The 16,231-nt window shown below is 29.6% G+C and overlaps 2 protein-coding genes across 4 annotated transcripts; both read left to right on the forward strand.

Annotated features, from left to right (window-relative positions):
• The first annotated feature begins 218 nt into the window (after window positions 1-218).
• LOC111037775 (RUN and FYVE domain-containing protein 2-like) lies at window positions 219-16,157 on the forward strand. Of its 3 annotated transcripts, XM_022320531.1 has the most exons (12): window positions 458-553; window positions 11,479-11,660; window positions 11,746-12,034; window positions 12,088-12,295; window positions 12,370-12,557; window positions 12,612-12,771; window positions 12,888-12,998; window positions 13,060-13,200; window positions 13,727-13,824; window positions 15,329-15,545; window positions 15,616-15,840; window positions 15,939-16,085. In XM_022320531.1, exons 2-12 carry the CDS (start codon window positions 11,483-11,485, stop codon window positions 16,083-16,085), a joined length of 1,962 nt encoding a protein of 653 aa, XP_022176223.1. In that variant the 5' UTR covers window positions 458-553; window positions 11,479-11,482. The 3 variants fall into 3 exon arrangements, with proteins under 3 accessions (XP_022176225.1, XP_022176223.1, XP_022176224.1); XM_022320533.1 differs by lacking the exon at window positions 11,479-11,660 and having other exon boundaries at window positions 219-553; window positions 15,939-16,157; XM_022320532.1 differs by lacking the exon at window positions 458-553 and having other exon boundaries at window positions 11,483-11,660; window positions 15,939-16,157.
• LOC111037773 (synaptojanin-1) lies at window positions 6,549-11,390 on the forward strand. The gene is made up of 2 exons (XM_022320528.1): window positions 6,549-7,570; window positions 7,813-11,390. The coding sequence occupies exon 2, from the start codon at window positions 7,890-7,892 to the stop codon at window positions 10,977-10,979; it is 3,090 nt and encodes a 1,029-aa protein (XP_022176220.1). The 5' UTR covers window positions 6,549-7,570; window positions 7,813-7,889; the 3' UTR covers window positions 10,980-11,390.
• Window positions 16,158-16,231: the final 74 nt, after the last annotated feature.

The following is a 16,231-nucleotide window of genomic DNA, read 5'->3' on the forward strand; positions in this document are numbered from 1 at the left end:
ACTGTAATATGTATTATCTTGTCAACCGATAACTGATAAGTGAATGAGTGATAAATGATAATATTAAAATATTTTTGCGGAGAACAAACTGCAGTTTTCCTGTGGTTATTCTGCAGTTGTACTATCTATATTTTAAACCGTGATGAAAACCAGACGTCAGCTGTGGACGAAAACAATATTCTTATCAATTATCTAAAGACTATTTTTATTGTTATCACTTTTAAGTTATAAGGTTTAAATGGTTTAATAAAAATTAATAGAAGTTTTCAATATTTTGGTAGTATCGACAGAAAAAATAAAAACTGACAGTGGTGTTAAACTAGAATTGTCTTCCGGTTAAATTGTTAAATAATTTAAAAAAAAAGTGATTCGTGCAGTACAGCCATGAATAATTCGAGTGCCGAAGGTTTACCTGCCGTTATAGAAAGTTCGGATTCGTTTGATAGCGGCATCAAAAGTTCTTCTCGATCTCCATCGTTAACGTCCATTGACAGATGGCCTATATTTTTTTCATCTTCCAGGAAAGCTAGACCAGAACGAAAATTTCCTAAACGTAAGTCATGTTTATTGTGTACAATTTAAATGTGATGTAAATCTAATCAGTGTTTATCAGCTATCTATCATTATTTCATTATGACAAAACCGTTTGTCACTCGACAATACTACAGCTGTACACTTAATCCTTCAATTTTCTAACAACAGTAGTGCCTCGATAGTTTGGACCCCCGATAATCTGGTGAACGCAGTAATGCGGATGGCATAATTTCCAATTGTTCGTCAATAGATTTTACGAGAATTCCTGGAACTCAATTAATCTATAAGATATTGTTATCGACTAATACAATTTTGTCAATTTTATTACCTACTGTTCCTAGCAAAGATATATTAATAAATCGATGGTCAGTTTGTTTACTTCTTTTTTGTCGAGTGGTTATTATTCTTGTTTGTTACAATGGCTCCTCGTAAACACGTAACTTTAACTTTAGATCAAAAAATTGAAATAATTAAGTTAATAGAAAATGGGCCAGAACCGTGGTATGATTGCTGAGAAGTAAGGAATAGGTAAATCGACTGTTAGTGACATAAAAAAAATAAAGAGAAAATTATAAAGTTTTTCAACACATCTGAACGTGTTCCAGAAAAAAAAAATCATTTTAATAAGCTAACTAATTGAAAATTATAGGCATAAAAATGTTTGTGTAAATGGTTAAACGAAGCAAAAATGTTTTACATCTTGTAAATTGTACTATTTAATGATATTAACTAGTAAGAACTTAGTTTTTTTATTTTGATTAAAAAGTGTTATATCTGGGTAATTTATAAGTTTTTACAAATTATTTTTTCAATTTTTCATTATGCAATTATCAATTGATTTATTATTAGAGGATACTGGTATTCTGGATGACAAAATGATCTGGGTAGACCCATAGAGGCGCCTACTTCTCCTCTTGGTTCACTTTCAAAAATTACTATTTTTTGCTCTCAGTGGAAATTATTGAACAGTTTAAGCTATTATAAGTGAGAAAATTTTTATTTTTGATTTGCTAAAGTGCATAAAAAATTGTTTTTAAATACTTAATCCTCGACTTAATCATTATGCAAAACTATGTAACAAAGCCATATAGAGAGAGCATGTAGTTTCAACAATATGACAGTTAACATCAAGGTAAACATTTTGTTTAAATTAACATAAAATTAAGAAAATCAAATAGTTCCATCTTAATATCTACCAAAACTTTTTTTCTTATTATTCTACAATCTTACAAATGTATGACTTTTGGACTGCTACAAACTATTCATTTTAAAGGAAAATAGATCCATAGATGTCTCAATTTATGGAAATAAAATCCTTAAATAAATTGTTTTAGTAGAAACAATTTCATGATATCTCAATTCCAAAGATTTTTATTTCAAATTTTTTACCTATGTGGTTTCCACAATATTTACAATTTACTTAGTTTATAAAAGATTACCAACACAGGACAGCCCTTGCTTAGAAGTGTTCTTCTAATACTTAATGATTGCATTAGCCATTTAGTACTTAATATAATATGAAACTCCCTCATATCTTACGGAATTAAATTCTTGAGTAACCTCTACCTTCTATACAAAGCCGCTGATTTGTTTCAATAACTTTAGAATTTTAGCTCCAAATAAAATAACCAATTGTGTACAGTGTACCTATTAGTAGTATCTTATAATATTATAATTGAAAAATTACCATACATTAAACCCATAATGTGTCATATAAAAATGACCTGTTTTTTTTACAGATATATTAAATAAAATATAATTACAACTATATTTAAGTGGTCAAAATAAAAGCTTCATTGCATTTTTATTTGTATTTATGTATAATTTTTAGTATTTTGTAATATTAAGATTGTAGTTATCAGTGCCTCCATTGGTTAACATTCTCGATCTTAGTCCTTGTAGATTTAAAAATTATTAAAAATAATTAGTTAAATATTTTTGGAATACCTTTTTTGAATTTTCTTTGATAAGTTAATTACATTAAAATGCTTTTACAGGTCTAAGTGCAACTAAGTATACACTTATAACATGATAGAACCTGAAAAATCAGAACATTTTAAATTTAAATTTAAGTATTTTATGTTTGACAATATTATAGAGGTTTATGAAACAGTTTTAAATAATTTCATACATGGTTTTGCATGTTATTATTAAATATAACATCAATGGTAGACTAATTAACATTAACTTAATGCTATATTAATTTATTTAACTTACTATTATAACTGTATAGATTGAAGTAAATGTATTAATTTATAGTACCAGCCTCATAGTAATTTTTTTCAAACTAGAATTCAAATTTTTGCCGTTTAAGCCAATTGGTATTTAAAGTCTAATTCATCTATCTTTCTAATATTACTATATTTTATGATCGTTGTGTTAAATTTTGGTATTGTAAATATTTTTTAATTCACATATTTTTTTTAAAATATATGTTTTATATGGGGCTTCCTAAATGAGTATAATATTTAATAATAATGATGTAATACATCAATGTACTCTAGCATAAGTCCATATAATGTATTAAAATATACAGAGTACTCCAGAGGCAGGCTGGCTATTTTTGGTTCAGGTTGCAAAATTAATTAGGGGCCCTTATATGTTTAATTAAACTTACAAAAATTAGGAAAATGTTCTAAGTTACAAGAAGAGTTAAATTTAAGAAGGAAATTTTTTTTTACAATTTAGATGGTAGGAAATAAGTAATTTCAAGGACATCTAAATTATTTAGTCTAAATAATCTAAACGCTTATTAACTATTAATCATAAACTTTTCGATTAATATTCAATGCATCCATATTTAATATTTTTTCATCAATGTTGTTGTAAAGTATTTTTCTTCGGCTTATAATTTAACAAAATACATAAATTGGTTTTGGTTTTATGGCAACAGGCAACGTTCATAGTGGTAAAAATAAATAAAAGAAATGCGTATAATGTTATAATTACATGTGCTTTAAATTTTCCGAAATCCAAAAAAAAATATCTCATCAAAATAATGAGTAGGTTTTAAAGGTTTTACATACAAAAAAAATCACTGTGTACAGTCTGTTTATCTACGATACTTGATTACTGTGTTGCATCGACCACAGAATACAGATACGTGTTAAATCTCAAGGGACGTAGGCGTAACAGTGTGAAAAAATTAATATTAAATAAATACCATTACACGAAAGAAAATACTTCAAACAGAGGATTGCGGATCTAATTATTTCATATTTCTGAGTTTAGCCTAATCGAATGTATTTTCAGTCAGATTTCAATTTACAGGTAGGTTTACGTTTACCCTCAACAACTTACCGACAATTAATATGAGTATCACGCAACATGAAATATAAGTAATCATTGATCAATTACAATAAATATTTTAATTTCATATTTTTATCCATACTTTAAATCTTAACTTATTAGAAATTAAAATTATTTTTAAAAAACCGAGAAAGTTTCTTTATTTGAGTAGGTCCCCGAAACATGACTCACTGTAATGGATGTGTTAAATTTGAATACTATGATAAAATGATAGATCATTGAATACAATGAAAAACTATTACCAATGGAGCGGTGTGTCAGCTTATATTTCCTTGGATAGTTCATTGTAGGATGTAGGTGTATTTATTTTGCCATAAGTAATTTATTTTTATATTAATAATACAGATGATTTAAGTAATTTTTTCCAAAAACAAATGGGTTTAAATAACTTACAATTAATCTAAATATTTGAAATTTGTATTAGTGCGATGTATAGTAAATTAGTAAATAATAATCTAATAACGAAAAAAGTATTAACACTTCAACGAATAATATTTTTTGAGTATTGCAACAAAATAACTTTACTCATTATTTTTGACAGACTCGGAATGTCAGAAACTGTCATTTCCGGTTTGTATTTCACAGAAATTCTCAAGTAAATCTCAATACTTAAAATTTCATTATTCCGTGAACTAACAATAGTGCTGCAATGGCTAATGGCAGTTGGCACTGTGACTGTTTGTAGATAATTTTACTATGCATAATATATTAATATACATAACTACTCTGCAATAGTCATTACTCAATAATTATTAATTAATGTATGGGTATAAACCATAAAATGTATAATATAAAAACAACAAATTGAGATATCTATATAGCTTTCCGTCAACAAAAAAAAAAAAAAATTATAAAACATTATTTTTAGCCATAACCATTCTATAATCATCGGTGTTATCGGATAATGTATGATTTTCGAATGTGAACCAAACACTTGGTCGTCGATTACTCAAGTGTCGAGTATTATTTTAATTTTTTAGATTCTGAACGGAGCGATGAATCATGAATGTATTGATTTTACAATGATGTGTACCTTTTTTAAATTTTAATTATTTTTTTGTGTGTAATTTGTGCACATTACACAAGTAGTCGAAATAATACTTAAATTTTCAACTTTGAGGGTGGTTTTAGATAGAAAATTGTACCTAGTTTTCCTAAACTCAAATATTTATTTTTCCATTTTCCACTTAACAAATTTTTCAAAATATTTTGACCCTATTTAAACTTTTTATAGACATGAGAAAAATGTTCGGTTATTTCAGTTTTTTCAATTATTGACAATCAATATTTTTTCATTCCATAAAAAACTTGAAACTTTAATACAAGTCTCCTCGTAACTCATAAGTGGTTATTAGTGTAATTAAAAAAAAAAGTTTAGCGCCTTGACATAATTTCTTAAAATCACGAACATTTGGAAATTATTTCGTAGTCAAACATTTATCAAATGTACAGCAAGATTTCTTATAAGTAGTCCTCCATATACTGTAACCAAAAATTTTAAAAATATGTATAAACGTGGTTTTTCTTGAATAGATGTTTAAAGTTTAAATTAACATATTCATTACAATTTACAGTGACCCCTCTAGAGCTACTAGACACCTACTGTACATCAGAGCGTACCCAAGGGCCAGAGGCAGCGTTGCGTAATATTTGTGAAGGGACGTGCTTAATGAAATTGACGACTTAAACACATCCTAAAAAAATTTTCTTTGTACTCTCAAAATATCAAGTTTTTTTTCTACAGTTCGTCAATTCCATACTATATATATAATTTATATTTTGATTTTAAACGGGTATCATAAAATAATAACTATTCCTTAAACCGTATAAATGTTAAGTTATCACCTGAGCTCGGAACTTAAAGTATTTGTTTATTTTTATGGGTTGACTTAAAATGTAGCAAAGTGCTATGGAAGTGTATATATCATATTACAAGTTACAACACGTTCAATTATAAAATTTTAAATTGTTTTTTTTTGCGTTTTCAGCGATTTTTAAAAAAAAAAAATTATTTCCAGTTTTTCTGATTATTTTTGATTTTTTGACCAGTTTTTCTAATTTGTTATGGTTTTCTCCTGCAAAGTTATGTTTAATAGAATTAAAGTTAAAAATAATTCTTATCTACATTGTCGCGTAGTCCGTCGTTTTTCAACTATTTGTAAATATCGCTTACATTTTATTTTTCAGAAAATCCATAAAATCCTTTAAGTCTCGAAAGTGAAGTTTAATTTTTTTGTAATATGGGAAAGATTTATTTTTTAAATTTTTAGTTAGAATTTAAATTAGAATTATTCCGATTTTCTATTGTATTCTGGAGGACCGATTATAAAGAGTCTATACTATGACTATAGCATAAAAATCAAGTGAGCTAAAATGGGTCAAACCTACAATAGCTTCTGGAATATTATGCTTTATCTGAAATGTTCTTCAAATACAAGTTAATAACAATAAATGTCGGTGATGGTTTGTCTTCAATGAAGGGAGAATATAAAGTTAAATTGGGTTTAGGATATTCTTGAAATTGTTTTCCATTCTCAGAGCGTCCTTCAGGTCGACATTCGATGTCAATAATAGCGATACGAAATATGTTATAGTTATGTGTTTAAATATTATTATAATATTGTCGTATTATTCTTCTATTATTAGATATTATATTTCATTTAATTTGGTTATTAAATATTATGTAGACCTATAAAAATAACCTAACTTTTTTGAATACCAGTCGTTCATCCCCTCTCCTTATCGACGAGTTATAAATACCAGTATCCCACCCCTTCAAAACTGCGGCAGGTCGCAGGTAGATAATAAATATTAAATGTATCTATCCGACATCCGTACTACTTTGAATTTTTTAAAATGTATAATCGTTAATGTGATGAAGTGAGAGAACACGAGTGTTCCGTTTACACTTTACAGTGCGGTTAATAGTGTTTAAAAAAAAAAAATATCGTCGCCGAGTCACACCTACTCAGTACACGCGCACGCATACATGTCCCACAGCGGCAAAAAGTCAGTGCACAAAATACAAATCACAATCGCCAATTCAGGATTTCAGTTTGCTGTCAGTGTATGACGTGTGTTGTTTAATTGTTTTCACTGCGCCACCTCGGCGACGCCGTGCAAGAGCCTCTGAACAACACCGTAAAAAATCGATTGTGTTACTTTTTTTTCTGATCGATTGTTCCGCATTACAATCTTTCGATACATCGTAGCTGATTTCATATATTCTTATTATACCTACCGTAATGTCAATATTCAGTGTCGATAATTATCATTTACGAATTACGACAACGTGTTGACATAACAATGTAATAATATTATTATCTCAAACTTTTTGTCGGTTATAAAATTGTTTGTTCTCGTGTGCCGCGGTTGCCGATGATTTTTCTCACAGGCCACAATCGCAACCACTTCGATTTCGCCGAGAAAGCGGGCGCGCGCAGAATCGACAACTATACACAACACAATTCAGAAGGCACAATCTAGTGAATAGTATCTACAAACATGAAACAGAACAAATGTCCGTGCTATCGTAGTATCGTGTGTTTGCCGCGGAATGTATTTACAATTTAGCGCGACCACCGAGCAGCAGGCAGGCAGGCAGCCCCCCAGCGGCCGAGCAAGAAATCAATACTTTCCACCGACACCTAGCGGGACGGTGTCGTGTACGTTTCGAGAGGCGTTCTCGTACACCGTCTTAATAAAACGAATTCTCGAGTCAAGTCTTGTAAGTTCGTCCAGTCAATATTTCAATTAATGTGAACCAGCTATTGTGGTGGCTTTATAATATTGTGTTTTTTTTTTATTTCTGTTTTTATGCTATAATAGTGATCAATAATCCGTGACACCGCTTTATTTATTTTCCATATTGTTATATGACCACCATAATATTATTGCATTGTATCATTGCTTGTCAGTTTTTTTTGTTTTTTGTTTTTTTTACATTTTTTTTTGTTTTTTTGTTTTTAGTCCGAAACCGAGATACCTACTTACCACCCATGTATGTTTGAGTAAACGATATAAGTCAGGGGAGGAGGCTCAGAACAATGTCTGCCAAACAAACGCCGTCAATCATTGGCAAAATTTACAGAGCATATGAAAAGCCGTCCAACCACAGTCATTGCGTTGTTCTGGAAAACCGTATGCAAGCTGAAGTGCTGTTATTTGAAAACAATACTCTGTGCACAGCTACGGTCAGTGAGTTTGACACATTCAAACGACAGTGTGTGAAAATAGTAGATGCCTATGGATGCCTTGGCGTTTTAAATGTAAATATCGAGAATAAAGTAGCACTGTTCTTGGTGTTAGTGACTGGCTGCCAGTCAGTCGGCAAGATATCTGATGCAGAAATATTCAAAATCACGCAGACCACATTTGTTTCATTGCGTAAACAACAGAGTGATGACTATGCATCCGAAGTACGGAAACTTTTAAACAGTGGTAGTTTTTATTTTTCAAGGTATGTATCACAAGATGTTCGTTTTGATTTGACCCTGTGTGCCCAGAGACAATGGAATAACTGCGTTCCCGATAATCGTTTCTTTTGGAACCGCAATTTACATGTATATTTTATTCATTTTGGAATTGATACCTCCCAATGGTTAATGAAAATTGTGTGTGGCAGTATCGAGATAAAAACTGTTTATGCAAGACACAAGCAAGCCAGAATTGCAATAATATCAAGGTTAAGTTGTAGAAGAGCTGGAACTAGGTTCAATGTTCGTGGTTGTAACGATGACGGTTATGTTGCAAATTTTGTTGAAACTGAACAAGTTATCTACTTGGATGATGAGGTGACTTCTTTTGTGCAAATAAGAGGTAGTGTACCACTATTTTGGGAACAACCAGGAATGAATGTTGGAGCACATAAAGTAAAACTGTCAAGAAGCATAGAATCTTCAGCGGACGTTTATGAGAAACACGTTAAGTCATTAACAGATTGTTATGGTAATATAATTTTCATTAATTTGTTAGGTGGAGCAAATTCAAACAGTAAAGAAAATGAATCTGCCTTGAGCTATGCATTTGAACAAAAACATTCCACTTCAGCATTTTCTTTCATACCATTTGTTGCATTTGATTATCATCAAGAGTTTAAAAGTAATGGTGATAAGAGTCTTCAAAAATTGAAGAACTCAGTCAATCCATATTTAGATTCATTTGGTTTGTTTTATGCAAAAGGTAACTCTGTTGTAAAACACCAAACGGGGACTATGAGAATAAATTGTACCGATTGTCTTGATCGTACAAACTGTATTCAAAAATTTTTTGCTCTCGATGTATTGGCCAAACAACTGGAATTTCTTTGCCAAAACGAAACTGATCAAATAATATCAAGATTTGAAGAAGTATTTCAACAGCTTTGGGTGAACAATGGCAATGAGATAAGTAGAATATACGCTGGTACTGGTGCAATACAAGGTGGATCTAAATTATTGGATGGAGCTCGATCTGCAGCCAGAACTATTCAAAATAATCTTTTAGATTCCAGTAAACAAGAAGGATTTGATATATTATTAGCAGGTAATGCCTTTAACAATGAGTTGTTGGCAAAAGCTAAAGCATTACTTCCTTATAACACTTGGCAATGCCATCCAGATTTGGCTGAAGAGATGTGCAAAAAATATAAATCCTATACTTACAAGAGTAATTTAAGAATTTCTGTTGCTACATACAATGTTAACGGAGGTAAACATTTTTTGAATTTTGATTCTAGTAACTTGGAATCATTATCCAAATGGCTCTTGGACCCCTATAAAGTCTCCTTGTTTGATCCATCAAAAAAGTTCTTCCTAAATGATAATAATAATCTTCCTGATATTTATGCAATTGGATTTGAAGAAATTGTTGACTTAAATGCCAGTAATATTATGGCTGCTAGTTCAAACAATGCAGACTCGTGGAATAAAAGTCTTAAAAATATTTTGTCTTCTAAAAGAGATTATGTCCTACTTACTAGTACACAACTAGTTGGTGTTTGTCTGTTTATATTTGTAAAACCAGAACTATTACCTTATATTAAAGATGTTACTACTGACTTTGTTAAGACAGGAATGGGAGGAACAACTGGGAATAAAGGAGCTGTAACAGTGAGATTTACTTTAGATGCTACAAATCTTTGTTTTATATGCTCTCACTTTGCTGCCGGACAATCACAAGTTGCTGATCGTAATGCAGACTTCAATGAAATAGCTAGAAAATTGAAAATTCCAATTCAATCAAATGATTATGTATACTGGTGTGGAGATTTTAATTACCGGGTTGATATGGATCGCTTAGATCTCATAAATCATGTACTAGATGGAGACTTAGAAGAAGTTTTAAAGTATGATCAACTTTTAGCTCAATGCAGAGATAAAAAAGTATTCGAAAATTTCTTTGAAGCTCCTATAACATTTCCTCCAACTTACAAATATGACATACTATCAGATGAATATGACTCGAGTGATAAATGCCGTACACCAGCTTGGACTGATCGAGTACTTTGGTACTGTAATGAAAGTAATGAATGGCCAAGTGGTAAGCAAGTATTCTACGGACGTGCTGAAATCAAAGAGAGTGATCATAGGCCTGTAACGGCTTGTTATGAAATTGAAATTTTGTGTGTTGATCAAACCCAAAGAGAAAAAGAATTAAATATAATATGGAATGAATATGGACCAATTGATGGAGTTATTTTAGTACATATTGAAAACACTGACTTCCCTTTAAATGATGAATCATTTAAAAATATAATGCTTCAGGGCTTGGGTTCTTTTGGTAAAATTTTAAATGCCAGATATTTCACAGATCATGCCGAAATCACTTATGAAAATGGTCGTTCTGCAGCTAATGCTTTAAAAATAAAACAAATATCAATCTACAACTATACTCTAATTTTAACTGCTAAAAATAATAATTGGGCATTAGCTATAAAAAGTGAGATTGAAACTATCACAAACAACGTTGTGCCCTTGTGGACGGACAAGTTGAGACCTGCTCCAATGAGACCTCCATTACCTGCAAGGTCTGATCAAAGTCCAAATTCTGATGGAATGCCAAACTATCCACCACCCTCGACACCCACAAGTGTTCCTTTACCACCATTACCCCCAAGACAAAGAATGCCTCCTCCACTTCCCCCTAGAAATGCGTGATGACACTGTTTAATTAAGTATATTATTATCAGTCCAATATTATAATTATTATATAACTTACCTATTGTATTCATAACATAACATTACATTTTAACTGTATGCGAAATTATGTTTTAGATTATAGGCTATTGTTATTTATGCTAACTATTATCTTCTTTAATGTTAATGTTACTTTATTAACTATTATTTATTAGATATTTATTGTTAAATTTAATTTGTTATTTAATGTTTACATTGAACAAATAAATACTACATAACAATAATGTTGTTTACTATGCATACTTCATACTTTTTATTTTTGTTATTTAATTTTTTGTCGTGTTGTTTGCATTAGGATTATAGTTCCTGAAATTGTGTTTGCATGTTATTATTTCTGTTATTTTGTTAATATAGTATAATTATTTTATTAAATTTGATTTTGATTTTAAACACAATGCTGGTACACATGAACCTTACTTACCTTTTATCTAAGATTTCTTTTGTTTTATTTAAAAACAAGAACGATGATGTTAAATAAATGGATGCAAAACTTGGACCCAAGCTCTCAAGATTTGTACTTGTGTAATTTCCGGGTGTCAGTTGAGGGCGAATGGTTATGTTTACGTGAAATAACTGATGATCCATTATCTGATATTTTTACATCACAATGTCTTACTTCTCCAGACTTACCATTCTTATTAGGTATTCAGTTACTTAAGAATCATGATAATTTTTATTAAAATACCTTTTTATGTTAGAATAATCCAATTATAATTGTTGAATTTAGATCGTGACCCTGTGTTGATCGAGAGACGTAACCTGGTAAACATATCCAAGCTGATTGTTAAAGAACTAATTGAAAATTCACTGAAAAATGGACGTATGCTTGATTCAGATCATGCACCTTTACAACACTTTTTTATTGTTTTGGAACATGTGCTGAGACATGGGTTACGCCCTAAAAAAGGGCTTTTGGGCCCCAAAAAAGAATTATGGGATATATTACAAACTGTTGAAAAGTTAACACCGGATGCGCAAGAATTAACAAATAGTATTCGAGATTTACCTACTGTCAAGTAAATTAAAATCATTTTAACATATGAACTTTTTTAAATTACTATTTTTTCAGAACTCACATGGGTAGAGCAAGAGCTTGGTTAAGAGTAGCCTTAATGCAAAAAAAGTTGGCTGATTATTTGAAAATTTTAGTGGACAATCGTGATGAAGAATTAGTAGATTATTTTGAGCCAGATGCTTTAATGATGAGTGATGAAGCTATTGTTATTGTTGGCCTTATGGTTGGCCTTAATGTTATTGACTGCAATTTATGTATTAAGGCAAGAATTCACAAGAAAAAAAAAATTAAGCAAATTTTTGTCATTTTGTTTACAATTTTATAATATTTTACTAGGAAGAGGATTTAGATTCACAACAAGGTGTAATTGATTTCTCATTATATCTGCGCTCAAGTCATCACCCTAATCATCATATACAAGGCACTGTCAGTTGTCCTGATAGTCCTTTAGGTCTCGAGTCGGAAAATATGAATGTAGTACTTGACCAAAAAAATTATATAGAAGAACTGAATTGCCATCTTAAGTATGTTTTATGTACAATTTAATTTTGTTAGATAACCATTTAAATGGTTTTTAGGGCAACAGTGGCAAATTTAGAGTCTAAAGTAGAAACGCTTACAACGTCTAATACATTAATCAAAGAAGAACTTGAAATGGCTAATAACAGTTATGCTATGTTGAAAGAAGAAAACCAAATAATCAAAAATCAGTTGATCAAACAAAATGATTCTAAAAATGTAGATACTTAATTTTTAACTTTAAATAACAATAAGATAACATAAATTTTTATCTAGTATTTCTGAAAAGATATTCTGTTTAATGTTAATAGTTACCTATATAATAAATATTACAGGCTGAACCTTTGACTATTGATGTTCCTACTGGCGACATGGATACACTAAAGCAATTTGCAGAAAATGAAAAAAAACAAAGAATTGAAGCTGAGAAGGAACTTCATTTACAAGTATATATTGTTGTTTTGAAATAAACAAAAAACTGAGAAGATTATTGTTTTATGTAATTAGATGAGTCTTAAAGCTGAAATGGAGGTTGCAATGAAACTTTTAGAAAAAGAAAGTAGAGAAAAACAAGAAAATATTGTTTCTCTACGAAAACAATTAGATGACATCAAAATGATTAATTTGGAAATGTATAAAAAATTACAGGTGAGACCCACAATCAAATTAATATATATTATTAACTTTTTGTTAAATATTGGTATTTAATTATGGTTGATGATTTGGTTATTTAAAATGTTATAAAATGTGATCTACAATATTGGGTCGGGAAATGATCAGGAATGTGAAGAAGACTTGACCAAAAAAGCTGAAATGGTGAGCCGACTACAAAAAAAAACTGAACAGATTGGTTGCTTGCTGAGCAATTTACAGTTCCACGACGCACAACAATTGAGATTGAGAAACAATGCTGGCATGAGGAATTCCAATTCAGACACTAGGTTGGCTTCTCGACCAGACAGATCACTTCATCGACAGTCATATACTCCAGTTTTGAAAGAGAATGCACCAAGTCCTGAACCCTTAACTGATCCCGAACAATCTAATAATGTTTAAATTAAAGAAAAATATATACTTATAGTTAAAATGCCAAATTTAGAGTAAATAATAAAAATTAGGTTAATTTTCTTCATATTTCTTTATCTATATAAACTAGTTAAAGGTTTAATTACAGGAGAGTGAGAGTTCGCTTAAGCACAAGTCAGAGTTTGTTTCTAAACTGGAATCAAAAAATGTAACATTAACAGAGGCTTTGAAAAAAACTGAAGAGGTGTATGTATTTATCAATTCATATTCTTTTATCTTTGAAAAGTTGATATGCATCTAAATGCAATATCCATTTGTTTGAATTCTTTTACATAATATTTTTGTGGCATTTTGATTTTATAATTTATGGAGAAACTATATTATTCAAAATGTCTAATAATTATGTTTTATAATAAAATTGTATTTGGGTGCATACATTTGTTTAAGTAGGAATTAATAAATAAATAAATGATGCGAGCCACAGACTATTAGTGATTAGGTAATGATTTTATACTATTTATTTATCTTTTACATTATCAACATTTGTATTTACAAATATTCTATTTTAGTGTATAAATGTAATTTAGTTTATGAAATATAAACATTTAAACATTATTCTATACACTCTTATATTCCTACATAATGACTAATGTAAATCAAACTTTGTATTAGTACTTTAAGTCTTTTTTTTCTTTATACCATTATTATTATTTTATGATATTTAAATAAAATATAGTATAAAGTGACTTATAATGAATAAACTACTTATTTAATATTTATGCAATGTTCAATAATATCCCAAAAATATTGTCCTAAAAAAAAAAATTGATTATTTATTCTTATTATTTTATTTAAAGATTTTCTTTTGTAGTTTTATATTTTTTGCTTTTATTATTTTTTCTTATTATCCACACAGAATATGTTTTTGAGAAGTATTTTCTGTCAAAATCGACATTAAAAACTGTAACATAAATGCTTATTGGAAAGTTTTTAATAATTTTACCATCTATATAATTCACTATTACTTTCTTAAAATTAACAAACTTTTCTTAATAAATCATGTTTAAAATCAGCTCTATATTTCTTATTTGAAAATCTGGTGACACTACAAAAGTTAAAAACTGTCCCATTACCAACCTTTCCCGTGTTTTTTTCATTACACTGATTAGTTTTTTGATTCATTCTTGAGATGGTTAGGTTAGAATATTGATTTTGGACTTTGCTGTCTTGGTTATAAAGATACCATGTCTATTGTAAATTTTAATTAGCATTGCTGATCAAAGGCATACTTACGTGTCTCCCTTTCAAAACTCTAGCAAGATCATTTCATCTTCACAGTTGACTCGGGTTAATTTCATTTCCTTATAATGATGTATTACTTTACTCTCAAACTATTTTTCCTATATCTTACTAATGATAACTCATTTTAAAATCAAGTTAAATCTAGAGTTTGACTAATTTGTAATTATCTTTGTTACCGTGTTATCTATTTTATTTTATTCACTATGAAATTTTCCCATTGGCCCTTTTGTTGATACAAATAAAAAATGTGTTAGTTTTACTAAAATACCTCTCAAAAACATACTCTATAGAAAACAATGTTTGGTCAGTATGACAGATAAATTGGATTTTTTTATGATTTTTAAATTTTTTTTCACAATTATATTAGTGCTCGCAACATTTTTTTATTTATTTATTTTTATTTGCATAAAATATATTTCCATTCCATTTATTTCCTTGATAATCGTAGATCGAAAAAATATGAAGAGGAGAAGAAAAAAATATCTGATTCGGTACTTAGATACCACGATCAAATTGCTGGACAGACAACAACTATCGTGAAATTAAAAGAGGACTTAGTTAAAGAGCAACAATCTAAGTCTGCTCTTGAGGAACAATTATCCAAGGCAGGAAATCAAACAACTCGTCTCGACGAAGAAATTGTTCAACTAAAAGCAATGTCAAATGTAAATTATTATCTTGGTTTTTTAACTGTCTATAATTTTGTTCGATTAAAATTTATTTTCACTTGCATAGGAGTATGTTCACTTACAGGAGGAACATCACAGATTAAAAGAAAAGTATCAAGGCCAAGAATTAGCACTTGAAGAATTAGCCAATCAGTTGAAAAAGGAGATATTAAAATCCAATGAACTGGAAGAAGCCGCTAACAGTGCATCGGCGCAAGCACACTGGGAACGCGATAATGAGGTGGCCAATTGCAAAAAATGTGAAAAAGAATTTAGCTTAACGAGAAGAAAAGTAAGACAATACTTACTATAATATTCTATTTTGTTCTTTTAAATGTTTAATACTTAATAAATTTGTATGTGTGTATGGTTTTTATGTTACAAAAACAGCATCACTGTAGAAACTGTGGTGGAATATTTTGCGCAATGTGTTCTGACAACACAATGATGTTGCCATCATCTGCTAAACCTGTTCGTGTTTGTGATGACTGCAACTTACTGCTTGTTGAAAGATACTCTGTCGTGCCGAACAATTGACATAAGTATTAATGAAAACTGAACATTTTATTTTTTTTTAAACACAAAATTAAACCTAATAGGTATTTTTATTTTATAATACAACAACTTATATCAGTAAGATGCATGATCTATAGTTATATAAAGTTTATATTTTTTATTGCCAT

Source organism: Myzus persicae, unplaced genomic scaffold (genome assembly GCF_001856785.1).
Source record: "Myzus persicae strain clone G006 unplaced genomic scaffold, MPER_G0061.0, whole genome shotgun sequence".
In the NCBI taxonomy this organism is placed as follows: domain Eukaryota; kingdom Metazoa; phylum Arthropoda; class Insecta; order Hemiptera; family Aphididae; genus Myzus; species Myzus persicae.